The sequence below is a fragment of the Ursus arctos genome, unplaced genomic scaffold, assembly GCF_023065955.2.
Source record: "Ursus arctos isolate Adak ecotype North America unplaced genomic scaffold, UrsArc2.0 scaffold_22, whole genome shotgun sequence".
Lineage (NCBI taxonomy): Eukaryota > Metazoa > Chordata > Mammalia > Carnivora > Ursidae > Ursus > Ursus arctos.
This window is the reverse complement of record NW_026622897.1, coordinates 1,254,697-1,271,809: the sequence shown is the minus strand read 5'-3', so window position 1 is coordinate 1,271,809 and position 17,113 is coordinate 1,254,697. Positions and strand designations below refer to the sequence as shown.

General features: G+C 38.8%; 1 protein-coding gene across 2 annotated transcripts in view; it reads right to left on the bottom strand.

Annotated features, from left to right (window-relative positions):
• Positions 1–16,637, bottom strand: part of DYNC2H1 (dynein cytoplasmic 2 heavy chain 1) — a 299,368-nt gene extending 282,731 nt beyond the window's left edge. For both annotated transcript variants that reach the window (XM_026505886.4, XM_026505887.4), the window contains exons 1-12: positions 16,143–16,637; positions 11,629–11,799; positions 11,082–11,217; positions 9,383–9,501; positions 8,250–8,394; positions 7,292–7,524; positions 4,881–5,015; positions 4,661–4,774; positions 4,432–4,543; positions 3,987–4,111; positions 2,682–2,857; positions 797–992 (exon numbers count right to left, since the gene is read on the bottom strand). In XM_026505886.4, coding sequence (XP_026361671.2) covers positions 797–992; positions 2,682–2,857; positions 3,987–4,111; positions 4,432–4,543; positions 4,661–4,774; positions 4,881–5,015; positions 7,292–7,524; positions 8,250–8,394; positions 9,383–9,501; positions 11,082–11,217; positions 11,629–11,799; positions 16,143–16,337 — 1,857 coding nt within the window. In that variant the 5' untranslated portion in view covers positions 16,338–16,637. The remainder of the gene's footprint in view (positions 1–796; positions 993–2,681; positions 2,858–3,986; positions 4,112–4,431; positions 4,544–4,660; positions 4,775–4,880; positions 5,016–7,291; positions 7,525–8,249; positions 8,395–9,382; positions 9,502–11,081; positions 11,218–11,628; positions 11,800–16,142) is intronic.
• Positions 16,638–17,113: the final 476 nt, after the last annotated feature.

The window sequence follows — 17,113 nt, the reverse complement described above, 5'->3', positions numbered from 1 at the left end:
ACGCCCCTGCCTCTAGGATACTATTCCTGCCCATCACGATCTATTAATCAAGTGACAGCAAAGATGAAAAAAACCCAATACTCCATAAAAGGGTTCAAGAGTGATTCGCACACTGCATACAGAATAGGGAACAGTCAACTAAAGAAAGACACAACAAAGAAGTGACTTATGAGTGGGGAATTAAAGGATGACTGAGTTTTCTAATAAGATGAACTAGGTATCAGCGCATGGAGACACACTCAGAGTGTAGGGAGTGGGAGCCACAGCCAATTAGGCTAGTGAGAGCGCGAGTAAGAAGGGCCTTGTGTTCTATGCTAAGGAGACAGACAATGTGGCCATAATAGTTGGTTCTAAACAGGAAAATGATATGATGGCAAAGCACTGAACACGCAGACCTAGGAAATGACCAAAAATAGCGACCAGTCCATCACCCTGGTAATTCTCTAAGAATCTGCCCCTCGAAGGCAAGCAAAAGGACAAATGGCCCTTTGATTCGAAGGTCATTTAGGATCCATGCATGCAACATGAAAGAAAAAGGAAAAAAAGAGAAATAACAGTCTATTTTTCCAAATGCTTTTAGAAAGACTAACGATAACAATACCACAAATTAATGAATTCCTATATAGGTTTGCAAAGCAAATTTTGTAATATAGTCATTTAGCAAACCATAATCTCCAAAGACTTACTTGTGCTATTCTACTAGCCCAAAAAAATCGAAATAAGAAAATGAACCGCTTAAAATATTGTAATGTAATGAACTCAGAACAGTCATATATTCAAAAATATAATGTCATACTTGTTTAAGAATAATCGCTTGCTTGCAGAATTTCTGTGCAATGTTTGCAACTTGCTGTATTTTGGCAGGAATAACAAAGCCAAGTGCAGAGAGCTGACGAACTTCTCTCAGAAGAATCACCAACCGATCAGAATAATGAACTTTTAATGATCCATCGTTAGGATCCAATTCCATAATTCGACTATTAGCCTCGATACTACAAGATAAAAAATAACTTTTTAAGATTCATGTTCTCTTTTGACACATGAAAAATGCAACAGTTTTTACAACTTTTCTGTAATAAAATTAACTCGAAGTTAAAAAAATTTAATTATAGTTTTCAAGCAATCTTTTTTTTCACATAGCATCTCACAATTCAGATCTTAGTAATAAACTGCAATATCCAAAATATATCATCATATTAATATTTCAACCAGTTTTTGAAATCAGTAAAATCAATCTCTTAGCCTTCAGCTCAGACTCAAAACTGGCATCATATTCACCATAAAGAGAAAAGGTTTTGATTCATTTTCCCAAGGATACCTTAGGTTTTTTGAGTCAGCCTACTTATTTAATATTTTTATTAAAGGATCAATGATAAGGAACATCAAAATAGAAGGAGTAGAGATATTCAAATGTTTCATTCCTCTACCTTTTTCTCTAAGGACTGTCCTTTGTTTTTCTTATAAATGCTATAATAGCAATTTTTAAATCAGGGCACTCAAGTCAGCATGATTGCGAAAATCCTGAGCTAAATTAATCAAGAAGTATTATAGTTTCATGACTTCCCTTTCAGGATCAGGTTTACATAATGCTTACTCCTTCAAATCACTTTCACAATTAAGAAAACTTGTAGGTCTTAGAAAGTAAGATACTGAAAAGCAAAGAACAAATCTATTCTACCCATCGACCAACACATATAATAAAGCAGAATAAAAAGTACATACTTTAAAGTGGCTTAGAATAACAAAGTAGCCTCAACTTTCCTATAACACAACATAAAGCCTATCAGGAAATTTTAATGGTGATTTCGTTTTTATTTGAAATTAATCTTCAAAATTACTTTCTACATATCAGCATATCCTGAAATATATTCTAAAACACGCTGATTCTATGGATTTCTAAAAATACAGTACTAAGGAAAGTTTACGTGAACAAAGAAGCAATGGTTCTTCCAGATCACCCATTTTATTTTTTTTTTTTTAAAGATTTTTATTTATTTTATTTGACAGAGATAGAGACAGCCAGCGAGAGAGGGAACACAAGTAGGGGGAGTGGGAGAGGAAGAAGCAGGCTCATAGAGGAGGAGCCTGACGTGGGGCTCGATCCCGGAACGCCGGGATCACGCCCTGAGCCGAAGGCAGACGCTTTAACCGCTGTGCCACCCAGGCGCCCCGAGATCACCCATTTTAAATACACATTAGAATAATGAGGTTAACCAGTTAGGTTCAATATCGCTCAGTAAGTGTTTAGCAAACCCTGACCCTATGGTGGGCACCACACAAGTATCTCAGGAAGAGATTACTTCCTGCCTCAAGGAGCTTCAAATAATGAAAGTTTATAGTTTACAATGCGTGTGTATCCATGTAAATTATCTTAACGGAAAAGGTAGAACAACGTGTATGAATACCAGTAGGCACACAACGTGGGAGAGGAAGGCCTACTTCTACAAGGAGACTCTGCAGACCTGAGAAGCAAGGGGGGGTGGACAACCAGCTCTACCTTCCAAGTTCCCAACATTAATGATGTAAAAGTTGATCATCAAAAATAAACCAAAATTTTTAAGGAGCAGCAGCAAGTTTGGACAAAGGAGAGAACAGAGGAAATTCCATCTTGCCACTTAGCTTAACACCATAAGAAACAAGATTTTTGCCCAGACTTTACTGTTCCATGTAGTTACACTTACCACAAACCAGATCTGGAATCAGACAAACCAGACTGAATATCCCTGGACCAATCATCAAACTGTTCTTGTTCATACAGCTTAAACTGCTCTAACAGATCTGCAGCACTTCGATGGAAAGACCGAAATCCTGACAAGTCAGACAGAAGAGCCTCTGCAATCTTAATAGTATCTTCCACCTTAAAAAAGCCACAAGAATATTACAAGAATATACTAATACTTAAAAGAATAAGCATAAAATGAACCACTTTCTCTGTGATTCAGAAATTACTTTCCCATTCACCTATAAATGGTAGAATGCAAGATTTGCCAGCAAACATGAGAAGATCAACCCCTACTTTGCTTCTGACTTGTACAACTCAGAGTAGCAAAACACAGATGTAATGCATATGAGGCATAATCAGAAGAGTAAGATGAGGGAAATTCAGGGGAGAGCCCACAAATTCAGCAATGCTCCTGTACGTGTGCAGCAATAATGTGGTCCTTTGCTTAGTGTCGGTGAAGAGCTCACACAGTATCTGCCAATCCGAATGGCAATCAGAGGAAAGAAATGTCTTTCCTTCACATCTGTACAAAGAATGTGATAGCACTTTGGAAAGCTGACAAAACTGGGTGGAATACTCCAGAAAATAGAACATCAAAAATACAACCTTGAATAAGTAGAACCCTCAAACATGCTAGCCTTTATAATACTCTATGTCTGCTTGCTCTTAATCACAGACCATAACCAATTAATATCCATTCTGTGACTCAGATGGAAGACATGGTACCACATACATTAAATAGTACGTAAGAATCTTAGATCAATTTTCATAATACCAAAATATTAAAATAATAGCTTTTAAATCCATAGCCTGCTGACCCTAACATTAGGTGATGTCATAATTACATTTCACCTTCCCTTTAATCTCCTTTTAACTTAGAATGATTTACCTACATAAACGTACTTGCCGACAGACTTTGCAACTAGCAAGACTTTGCAATGATAATCTCAAAGGATTAAAAAAATCCTTTGAAAATATATAAAGGATGATTTCCTCTTTAATATCTTCTTAAGAAAACACTTTACCTGGAACAACTGCATCTGAATGATAAAGGATGTACTATCTATCTCTACATAAAAAGTGAACGGACCATTCAAACCTCCTCTGTACACTTTTTCGGAATTCTACACTTCACATGAAAATTAGATGGATATGCCAAAAAAAAGAATTTTCTTTCATTTTTCACTAGGGTTCTAGAGTGCCTTCCATATTAATTTAGCACATTTTACAATTAGTGTTCTTCATCATCAATTAAAACTAATACCTTCAGTTCCAACTGGCGAACCCAAACGATATTATTAACAACTTCCGAAAGGTTTTTGCCAGAAAGTGGTCCAGATGCTTCACCAGGAACTCCTCGGCATCGATTCTCAAAGTCTAACCGAAAATCTATAAAATTTAAGTCAAATAAATGATTATACACATTCAGCCAAGATTTCCTAAGTGCCTTCCATACACCAAGTACTAAGTGAAAGGTGTGGATAGAAAAATCCTAAGACCGATCCTATACCCTCAGGGACCTTACCATGCCTCAAATGAGACAAAGAAAGAAAATAACTAGTTAATTTTTAAAATCTATAATTTGTAACAAAAATAGTAAATTAATCTTCAGCATAAGATATAGTCTTAATCCTAAATGGTATTCAAGAAAAAGTAACCTACAAAAATATTTTCTCAAGCAAACACTATGATCTCTGATAAACTTTTACCTTTAACTGAGTCCACAAGTCTTGCCAGTAAAGTTTCTCTTTCTAACATCAGTTCTTTACTTATAGTTGGACGCTTCACCAACTCTTTATATTTCAGAAATGCTTGAAGAAGCTAACATAAAATAAAAGAATACATGTTCATCCTAAGTCGATCGACTTGGTAAATACATAAATATCTCCCAAAATACCTTAAGGGAAATATTAAAAGTAAAATATTTCAATATTTTACCTGCTGTGGACTATCCTGAATTTCTGAAATATAATTTTTCAGTTTTCCTGCTATTTTTTGTTCCGCAGGTGCAATAATTTTTTCATATTGAGACACTGCAGCTTTCCATAAAGGCTAAACAAATTAACATTAACATTAGACTTTTAATATTTTCAATATCTGCCTTTGAGAAGAACTATACAAACAAGAAGTTCTACAGACAAAAACATATATATTCAACCTCGGTATATGGATTATACTGCACAGGATTCAGGCCACTAAAAGGCTCAAATACTCGAGTCAAGCATATGGTCTTCTCTTCACTGGCAGGTAAAAAATAAAGAAGCTTCTCATGAATTGTTCTAACAGCCAAAACCTAAAACATAAAATATTAAAACAATTTATTTAGATATATCTGCACAAATAGTTGTAGACTTTACATATATTTGGCAAGAGTTTCTTTAAACTAGATTCACCGAAATGCATACAACGAACTTTAATCTTGACAATTACTACTCATCAGTAGTCAAAGTGGTACTCAAAGACATCATCACATCACACTACCATCAGTTCATGCGCTCAAACCTCGTGAAAACACACAAAATCTAAATATGGTTAAGCTATGTTTAAGTTCGTTTAAGAAGTGTTTCAGAGTCCTCTATATTTTACCATATTGTAAAAACTTCTGATTTTCATTATTCTGCATTAAATTGCACTTTTAACAAGGATATCATATGTTAACAACCCTATTATGTATAGCTTACAAATAGCTGGGAAACAAATTGTTGTATTTTGTATTTAAAACTTCCACCAACAATGGCAACTGCGTGGCTCAGTTGGTAGAGCATGTGACCCTTAATATCAGGTTCGTGAGTTCAAGCCCCATGTTGGGTGTACAGCCTACTTAAAAAAAAAAAAAAACCAAAAAACTGTATAGTTTAAATGAATAAAAGGTGTGGTAGTTCAATTCAAAAATAAATAAAATTTCCAACAAATAAAAAGTAATCAAAAAGGTTAAGTAAAACCACTATAACCTTTCATTTGAGTTGGAAAGATGAGCATAAACTACTGATTTTTTTCTTGCTAAAAGCAAAAATACCAATTTAACAACCCTGTTTACTGAGAAGGCCTAAAACCATTGATAACTAAGTAACATTCAGCACTTTCCCAACCAGAGTACTGTTGCTAAATATTATTTTCCACTAAAAGAACCAGGCTCTTGAAAGAAATGACTGATTCCAGGAATGAGGCAGAAAATATCCAAGATGGGCTGGTACATTTTGAGGCAGCCCAAAAGTAAGGAAGTTATCAAAGAAATACTGGATTCATGTCAGAATAACAAAAGAGCCAACTTAAATGGGCATTCACTGCCCAAAGATGGGACAATTTGAGGATAATAACAATAACTCTAATAGACTGAAACTCATAAAATATAAAAGCTCATGGCTTCATAATGATACTAACAAAAAAACATTCCATTAACTGCCTATGGAACTTTCTATGACATTAACTTATCGTTCACTGTTCTAAAAAGTGATAAATCAAAGGAAAAAGGTAATTGTGTATACTGCCATTCCTGTACAAACTATTTCAGAATAACTAAAAAACTGATGACAGAAAGTTATTCCGTCGTCACCAAGAAATGAAGAACAACAGAACTGGAGAATCGCTGTCACGACTGTTCACGATCCTCAGTGGCTGGTAAATCACTAGAGTTGAAGGAAGAGCATCATAAGGAGAGTGAAGAGCAAACTGAACTCCCTGCCAGTGGGGACACTGCGCTGTGTGCCTCCTGACGTATCGGACAGGAATGACAGAGCAGCACCCGTGAAGCAGCCTGATTCAAGTAAACTAACGAGAAACATTTTCTGAAACCATCAGGACAACTGAACACTGGTTAAATACAAAATGAAATTAGGAAAGTACTGTCGTTTTGTTGAGTGTGGTGGTGGTATCGTGTTTGTTTTAAGGGTGTAAGTATATGATTTCTTGGCGTAGCCTTAAAAATACTCCAAAAAAAGGAAGGCAGGGGAGACAAAGATGGAACAGGAACTGAGTAATGCCAATGGCTGTTGAAATCAAGTAACAGATACAGGGCATTCATTATACTATTTCACTCTTGTTCATGTTTGAAATTTTTCATAACGAAAAAGGTTTTAAAATCTCCAAAGAACTATAAGCACAAAGGGGAAAAGTCAGCTTGCCTATCCCCTCAAGCTAAATACTTAAGTTCTACAGTGAAACTTGTAACCTATATAAATAGCTCTTCCAAATATTTCCACCGAGTACTCCCTGAAAAGCTGCCCTCCTTCATAACAATTTCGATAGCCAAGACAATGTCTAAGAGCTTCTATACCTGGAGAGGGGGGCTGATTATCCTTTTCACCACAGAGAAGTACAAAATAGAAGGTCACAACTTACCAGGTGAACAGTCACACACGAAAGAAAAAGCAAGCAGGTGGAAACCAGTACTTAGCTGGGCACCAGTCACACGACTGCCAAAAATTATCTCACATGAACTTTAATTCTTATTCTTTCCCCAAAATGTAAATAACTCCTACCGGATGTGTAATGCATACTAATTATAAAATACATTCACAAATGAGGACCTACTTCACACTTATGTCAAAGACCCAAGTAATCAAATGATACCTCTTCAAGGCGTTTGCCAAATTTGTCAAGTGTTTCAGGGAAGTATGTCTCATTTTTCCATGGATGAGGAACATAGCGCTGCCACACCTGACCTGTTAAATGATTACAGGCGATCACCCACTGTTCACAAATTGAAATACCAGCTTTCAGATGGTCTTTCACGAGATAATAAGGATCTTCCCATAGATTCAAAGTTCCCAACTTTTTCTGAACAAATCTTCCAAATGAACCACCTAATGAAACAGAAAGCAGATTTTTTAATGGAAATTTTTAAATGATTGCAGAATACATGCTTATGACAAAAATATACAAATTAGCAAACTAAGGATCTATGAAATACTATATGCACTTCCTTAGACTCAAAACAAGCATTTTTCAAAAACATGCACACACATTTCTTTGAATTTTTGCATCTTTCAAGGTATCATGAGCATCTCTCAAGTGCAAAAATACATATGATTTTTTCAAAATGCTACACTACTGTATGGATGAAGCATTATATAACCAATTCTCAATTATTGTTTCTACTCCTACATTACCAACGATGCTGCAATAAATATCTTTATGTACCTTTATGTACTTGTCTAATATTTCCCGAGAATAAAGAGAATTGTATTTTCTAGGTCAAAAAGTATACACACTTTAAATACTATCAAGTAAACAATACATATTAAAGACTTTTGAGACCATTACAAAATAAACTTTAAATTAATACATGTATAGGAACTAAAAACCTATGTAAATTTACTTCATTAATGGTCAAAGAATTTGACACGTGATTTAAATTAACCAAATATATACAAATTTCTATTTAAACAATCCTATCTGATTTGCTCTAAGTGTTACTCTAAGCAACAATTATTACATTAAGGAGTATTTTCAGCAAGGGCTTGGAGGAAAAACTAGAAAAACAAAGACAGGTTTCCAAAGTTTCCAGAGTTTCCTTCTTTAACAGTACCTATGATATCTAAGAGATGTAACATTCGTGACTCAGGATAGTGGTCATGCTCTGTTTGTCTCCACACATCATCTACAACATCCCGAGTGGTCTCCACCAAGTCAACCACTTCCAATAAGGACAGACCGTCCAAGTTATAAAATTCCTAAAACCAAAAGGTATTCATTATTAAACATAAGGATAACTGTACTTTTGTCAATATAGTCAACTTGTTCCCAGACTTTTCAATTGCTACAATTCTAACACCTGCCATATCATTTCCTCCTCCTTTTTCTACCGGACCATGTGTTACTTCTTTATGCAAACACCCTACAAGTTCCTTTGCAAACATAAATTTCAGGAATGCCAGAAGAAAAAATAAGAATTGCAAAGTTCATTCATTTATGTTTGCCCTTGACCTTATTTTCTCGAAGTTTGGATTCACTTCTTGCAGCTCCTGAAAGGAGGCGGTCCTAACACCATACAGACATTCCCCACTGAAGGTCCCACATGTCGTCACTCAGGGACTGCGCTGCATGTTATTGGTAATGCAATCACGGCTCAAGGTTTGTGATTTTACATTCCAGCATTATGATAAAAAAAAAGTTTACAACCATTTCAAACACTTCATTAAAATGATATATTGAAATAATATTTGGAACAAATAAAAAATTACTATTTATTTATTTTGAAAAGAATAGGCTTTTTTGTAACCATAAAGTGGTCACTTATTTAACCCCTAGGAATATTTCAAAGAATAATCTATCAAGTATAAAACTAAGACTTCATATTTTGGATTACTTCAAAATGCTAATTTGAATAAGCTGAACATTCCTTCAAAAGAACATATTACCTCCATGTAGATAAACTTGTTAGTACATTAAACTTTTGCTTTTCCCTATGTACCTACAGAAAAGCAATTATGTTTTTAAGAAAAATATTTACTAGAGATTAGAATCTAGCTTTCTTAAAAGTGTCGGTTTTTAAGTTGTACGCGTATTAAAGGCACACTTCAAAGAAACCCTATGTATAAGGATATATTTTGTTAACAATCATCAAGTAATAATGTCAAAACAAAGGTAAATCTAGTGAAAACCGCATCCTACAGTACTTTTATCAAAAGTCTGATATAAAACTATATAGGAATCACATACTCTTGCAATTGTTTCAAATAATTCTTTAAAATAACTGGCTCTTTCTTTACTACTCTGCTTATTTCCACGATGAGCTTGTTCTACCCAAAACTGGAACTCATCACTTGGTGTAAGAATACCTGAAAAGGTGAGAAGGAGAAAAAGAAATATCAGTTCAAAACAAAAAGCCAGAAAATTATCTGGTTCATCTGCTGATCTTGCCTATTTCCTGTGCTCTTGAAGACGTACGGAAAATCAGCCTTACAATTTCTATCGACAGAAAGTTCTTCCTTAAATCCACTAAGAACAACCAACAGTACCAAACGTATACTTCACAGGTTTGTTGCTCAGTATGCTTCCCCTATGTTTTTGTAAACTATCTGTCTCTATACTGTCAGTCTCCACCTTCTACCTGGAAGGCTGCTTCTCCAACACAAGGCTTTCCATCACCACTCATATTAGGGAATACCATCCAAATTAGAAATGATTACAATTTAATCAACCAATGCCCACAATTTTAAAATATAAGCAAATTAAAATAATTTTACTTTTCAATTTGCTTTTATATTTCCCAATGAATTGGACAATTTCTAGTTGCTTAATCACATGCTGGAAAAGCGTACTATTCTTTCTGGGTCTATAGTATTCAAAAAACATCTGATTAACTGTTCAAGCAAAGTATAAAACTACATCCAATACTGTAAAATAACGATTAGTGTAGGTCATTCAGTTCATATTAATTGTTCATATAAGTAATATTTATAGCTATAATAAAATTATAATTAGCTTCAAATAAAATGCATTTTAAAATAAAAGTCAATTATCTTCGCAAGTAGACAATTAGGGTCAATCCCCATTATTCATGGATGTTGGATTTATGAATTCATCCATTTCCTACCATTTATTTGTAATCTAAAATCAATGCTTGCAATGCTTTCATGGTCGTTCACAGACGTGTACTGAGCAATGGAACACTGGAGTTAGCCCACACACACGGTGTCAGCTAAGGCTGAACAAAGTGGCACTGCCTTCTTGTTTCCTATCTCCTACTATAAACAAGTATCCTTTCTGTAACCTATTCAGTTGGATGTTTTCATTTTTTTGTCCTTTTAAATGGTCATTTCTCCATTTAAAATGGCTCCCAAACACAGTGCTGAAGTGGTGTCCAGTATTGCCAAAGACAAGAGCACTGTGATGTGACCTCCAGAGAAAATACTTGTGTTAGGGAAGTTTCCTTCAGGCATGAGGTACAGTGCTGCTGGCCATGAGGCCTATTGTTCATGAATCAACAATCTATATTTAAATAGTGTTAATTATAGTAAAACAGAAACACACATATTATGTTAAAAACAGAAACATACATAAAATAAGGTTACATAATAAAAATGTTATGACCAGAGGCTCACAGGAACCTAACTTTGTTTTTCCCCTAGGACCAAGAGCTCAGTATTTACTAATTCAATATTCACAGTGAGTTTACAGAACCTAACTAGGTAAATAATGAGGGGCAACTATATTTTCTATGTCCACGAATTCCACATTGTTAAAGATTACATCCTCCTCTTCTCAAAATCCATATAAATCTATTCATTTAAAAAAAGCTAAGGCTCAGAGAAGATCCAAAAGTGTGGAAATAAATCTGTGAAAAAGTATATTAATTTACTAATGTATTAATAAGAAAACTGTTCTGACTTTCTTTCATTAAGCTACGGTTCTATACCTCGTGTGTCATCTTCCTTAAGTTTCAATTTTGATGAGTTAGTGTCTGATCTTCGTAGAACTATACCCAACCCAGTTTCTAGTTCACTCAAAAGATTCTGAAGCTTGGGATCAAAGTTTCTGCTCCATTCCTGATCCTAAAAAACAGACAAGAGCAAACATTGATCAAAAGTTTTCTGATCAAACTGGCTTCCTTAAAATACTGTTGAGAGAAATAAGTCCAGATACACCTGTTTCACTCAAAGTCTGCCACTGCCCTCCGTCTCATAAGGGAGGAGAAAAAGGCCTTTCAACAGTTAATACTTCATATAATCATGTACTATATAGCAACATAAGAGCTGACGTGGATTGCATTTATATCTTCTGTTTCTCTATTTGTCAACAATGCTGACTTTAAATTTTTTATAATTTTTGTAACATTTAAAAACCTAAAATCCTAATGATATTAACAGCAAATAAAATATTTATCTTTGTTTATAAAGACACTTATACGAATACATAGCTTAAAAAAAAAAAAAATGACCATACAGCTCCTTTAATTTCCTTACCTTTAACAACATTGGTGCAAATACTTGCCGTACTGCTTGGTAAAGAGAATTTATAGGTGATTCTAACATAGATGAAACAAGAATGTTATTATGTAGATTCTGATCAGTAATTACTTCAGGTCGCAGCTTGAAAAACACCAGCACTTTATCTTTTGTGTCAGCAAAATCAATCTGAGTGATAAACAAATGATTTTTTCATGTTACTTTCATGAAAGTACTTGAAAGAAATGTTTCCCTAAAACTATTCTATTACTGTACTTTTTATCCCTTGGAAAAAAGTTACTTTAAAATAATTACAGTATATTACAAACACTCTATCTCTGCTCCTTAAGAGTATCTGGGTTTTAAAATGTATCCTGGGGGCGCCTGAGTGGCTCAGTCATTAAGCGCCTGCCTTTGGCTCAGGGCATGATCCCAGGGTCCTGGGATGGAGAACCTCATCCGGCTCCCTGCTCCGCTGGGAGCCTGCTTCTTCCTCTCCCACTCCCCTGCTTGTGTTCCCTCTCTCGCTGGCTGTCTCTCTGTCAAATAAATAAATAAAATCTTTACAAAAAAAAAAATGTATCCCCACTTATATGTGATTGTATCCTAAAGCTACAGTGACAAGTGGTTTATAAACAGAAAGCACTATATAAATATTGTGGACATATACTGCTAACTACTCCATTCCAACCAGATTCATTAATACTACAGATTAAAGTTGTGTGCCCCAGGTACACTGATTAGTAGTATATGTCTACACTCTATTCCAAAAAGTCTAAACCAAGGATGTCAATTACCCTCTTACCTGAAATTAGCATTTTAAAAGGTGCTTTTTAAGTCATATTTAAACTCAAAGCTACCAAAACAGACTTAAGTTGTCTATCTCCTAGATTTACCTTTACCTGAATCAAAAATTTTTCCTTAAAGTATTTGAGCATCAAACTTCTTCATTTAAGTTGTATAACTAGAAAGTTGGAAATGGATGAGCTAATTTGGAATTCACTAAAGCAACCATGTTTAAAATAGGTCAGTTCACAGTAATTAGTTCATTAGCTGGAAAGTGTATTACCCAAAAGTTTTGTGTTATATATACATTTTCACAGTTGCTCTCATTTCTTTTACCAGAAAGAGAAGTATATGTATTGAAAAGCTTTCAAACAATTTCACTGCTGTGCATGGTAACATCTTACATATGAGATTTCCTGCTACTTTTCTTTTACCCTAACCATCATATTTTTTAGGCACAAGGAGGGAAATGGCACTTACTCGGTATTGCTGCATTTCTCAAACTCCCAGTTGCACACATTAAAATTCTATTGCTAGTATGATTTTATTCCAATTACAAGCAAGAACAATAAGCTACAAATACGTAGTTTTGAAAAATTCACTCTTTAGTCCTTACATAGTACATACCCCGTACTCTCTTTCTCCCACCTATCTGAAGAAAGAATATTCAGAAAATATACATTTTATCATCAAACTTTGAAAACACTAACCACAGTCAGTGGCCAAGGCTCCCTGGCCATCAGTCAGGATGATGAGTTTTGTCCTAGGCAAAGTCAGAGCTAAAACAAAGGATCAGTTGGCTACAGCTGTTCCTTATTCCCAAGAAGAGGAAAACAGAACCAGCACTCCTAGCTGCCTCGCCTGCCAGTTTCCCTATCAGTGCCAACTACGATCTTCTCTTAACTGACAAAATTTTGATAGCTATTAATTCAAAGTACAAAGATTTTCTTTTTCAAGGTTGCAAAATAACTCTATCAGCTACTGGGATCCATCAGATACCAGCCTACCACAACCTGCTGCCTGTTTCTGGACAGCCCACAAGCTAAAATAGGTTTTTTAAAACAATGAAGAGGGCCACCTGGCTGGCTCAGTCCAGAGAGCTTGCTATTCTTGATCTGGGGGGTGTGGGTTTGAGCCCCACATTGGGTGTAGAGATTACTTAAAAATAAAATCTTTAAAAAAAAAAATAACATTTCATTACAAAAATTTTATGAAATTCAATTATCAGTGTCCATAAATTTTATTAGAACACAGTCATATACATGTAAACATTATCTAGGACCGCTTCCATTCTACAACAGCAGAGCTGAAGCTTCAACAGAGACCTGACCCCCTGCAAAGCCTAAAATATTTATTATCTGGCCTATCACAGAAAAAGTTTGCCAACCTCTTTCCTAAAGCATCTGTCTCGGTTAAGATTACCAATAGACTTTCAACCTAAAGGTGTCCAAGGTTCTAAATGATCAGCCCATGCTGTCATCTTCCACACTCTCCAGTCATTAAACTTCTGCAATCACTGGATTTTTTTTTTTTTTTTTTTTTGCCTGGCCCTTGTAACCTAGGTGAGACTACCTCAGGGCCTTGGTACTTACTACTCTTCCTCTAAATCTTAAGTCTGCCTACAGCTCATCATCCAAATCTCACTTCAAAGCTCACTAATCCAGACAGGTAGTCCCTCCCCCTCCATTTTAATGCAGTTCTCCACCACACCCCAATCAGTACTTCAACATTACTCTACTTTGATTTTCTTTAATTTTTATTTAAGAGAGAGAGCAAGAGAGCACAAGCAGGGGGAACACCAGAGGGAGAAACAGACTCCCAACTGCGCAGGGAGCCTGATGCAGGGCTCAGTCCCAGGACCTTGGGATCACGACCTGAGCCTAAGGCAGACACAACCGACTGAGCCATATCAATGCCCAAAATTATGCCACATTTATGTATCTGAGTGGATGTGTTTAGCCTATCTTGTGCACTCGAACGCTACTCCTTGAGGACAAATTCTGCCCTGTTTCTGGCTTCATTCCAAGCACCCTGTAAAGTGCCAGGCCCATTTTAAGTACTCAATATTTATTAAGTCATGCTGTCAGACATCTACCGTACAATGCAAGACACAAAGCATTTCAAACATAACTAAAAGTCTGTAGTGTGGTATATGACTAAATATAAAATATATTGCTGGGCTCTTGAACTACTTATTGCTTCAATTTTCAGTACCCAAGATACATTTTCAGCAATCCAAACCCTCATTCTGTTTTCCCCGGACTACAGCCTACTTAAACTTTCAGTGGCATTTACAACAGTGTACCTGATTTTGTAGTTTGTTGAGTGGTGTAGCTCACCTGAGGCCACTGGAGGGAGGCTCTGGAAGGCAGAGGCAGGGACTCCCATTCTGAATTCTACCACCAATTAGAGCAGTGGAGTAGTTACCACTTGGGATGGAAACTTTGTGCCTTAATTCCCTCTTTTGCCATAAAAATGGAAATAAAAAGACAATCCTTCTCTACAGTATTGCCTCGAATATTGAATGACCCCAAGGGCATAAAGACGCAAAGCAGTGCCTGATAGAGTGTCTTCTAAACCCATGGAGCCTAGCAGAGTGCCCAGCACACGAGTTCAAAATCAAAGTTTACTGAAAAGAACTGAATTACATTCAAGACTACAGATTCCTAGTGAGTGGGGTGAATGACTCAACCATGAAACAAAAATGCGCTCAAGGGTTGCTGTGTGCTGACTGTTGGACCTTCAGATATGGGCGAACAGGAAAGGAAGAGGTTTTAGATAGGTCTGCATTTACTGAGCCCTGCAATGCCTGAAACCAATCTTCTGCTAATCCTCAGGCTTCCTTATCTAGGCGCAGACTGGAAATGGACCGGCCTCTCCAGCAATCCTGCCAGGCAGGCAGCAGCGCCCTACCTCAGTGAGTCAATCACACACTGGCCCCCCAAAAAGAATTCAAACTTTGTATTCCACCACTTCCTAAAAGGTCTGAATTCCTAACCAATCTTGCCCTCAAGTCCATTTAAGCTCAGCGCATACCCCAAAAAAGATGAACTACAACTTGCCTCAAAGAACCTCAAGAGGGAGGAGAAAATTTTTTTTGATAAGGTAGACGTTTTCTTTTTAGTTGTAACACACGTGTAGTGTTTCAGAAGAAAGCAAAACTAGAAGAGCACAAGAGGTGCTCTGCACAGGTGTGCGGGTGCAGATTAGCACACAGGGCGGGGCTACTCCGGGGGAGGGGGGAGCTGGCGGACCAGGTACGGAGGGGACCTGGGGGGAAGGGCCTGAGGGGGAAGGGGCCGAGAGGATTTGGCCCGGGGAAGGACCCCGGAGGAGCGGAGGGCCCCGTGGGGATGGGACCCGCTGGGGAGGGGTCCCCAGGGTGGAGGCTGACCGGGGACTGAGAGGGATCCCGCTTCGGGGGGAGCCCGAGTTGGGGGGCTCCTGAGGGGGGCTGAGCAGGGCCCGCTCCGGGGGGGTTCCCAGCGGGGAGGCCGCGGGGGGGTCCCGTTCTGGGGGGAGCCCGAGTTAGGGGGTGGCTGAGCAGGGCCTGCTCCAGGGGGGGTTCCCAGCGGGGAGGCCGCGGAGGGTCCCGTTCCGGGGGGAGCCCGAGTTGGGGGGGGTCGCTGAGGGGGGCTGAGCAGGGCCCGCTCCGGGGGGGTTCCCAGCGGGGAGGCCGCGGCGGGTGGGGGAGGCGACCCGTGACCCCGGCCCGGCCTGCGGCGTCCAGGACGCGGGGACCGTACCGCGTTGGAGAAGGAGACGCCGGCGTCCGTGCGCTGCACGCGGAGCAGCATCTGGTTGCCGTCGTCCAGGAAGTTGTTGACTTCAGGGCAGCTGTACATCAGCGGCTGGTCCCAGGGCTCCGACACCAGGCCGAAGTAATTCTGGGTCGTGGTGAAGATGAAGACCTTCCGCACGTCCCCGCTCCCTCCCGCCATGGCGGCGGCCAGCACGGAGGAAGGCAGCAGTGCGCCCGCCAACACCCGAGCCCACCTCCGCCCACACGCGCGGCCCGCCTGCTGGCCCGCGCGTCTTCGCCGTTGCCAGGGCCAGTCGCTATGGCGACGGAGCCCGACGTCTGCGCGGCCGCGCGCGCCGTGGGCGTTAGCGCTCGGGCACGCGCACGCACAGCTCTCGGAGGCCGCCGACCGCGGCGAAGCTCCTGAGCTGCTCGCCGCCGCTGCGGTCTTTTCTACCGGGTTCCGGCAGGTGTGCGTCGGGTCGCAAAGCCTGCTGCTGATTCTTTCTGCGGATTTCTCGTAGCGGATTGCTGGAAGCGGTACAGGCAGTGTAACCTCAGTGAAGCCGCGTGACCCGCGTTCCGGAGGGCGCGGGGCCCTCGGGCTCCTCCTGCACCGGCAGCGGCGGCGCCGGGCTCCCCACCTGCGACCTGGGTCGGTACCGGCCGGGCTGCTGGGCCACCTTCAGGCGAGGGCTCTGTGAAAACGCTGAGAAAGAGCAGGAGTCGAGTGCTGTGATAATTCTCTTGCTCCGTCTTCCCCGCTCCTTTATGTGTTGCTTCGTTTCCCACAATCCTTTTCCCTTGTTACTCTATTACTAGTTTCAGAAAAAATGCAACCACCAGTTTTTCATCACGATCATTACCTGAACACGCGGCCACGTTTGTGAAATAACCAAAACGTACGGTGACACCTGTGAACTTGCTTTATAACACGCAAACCTAATACCAATTTCTTAAGAAATACAGGAATGG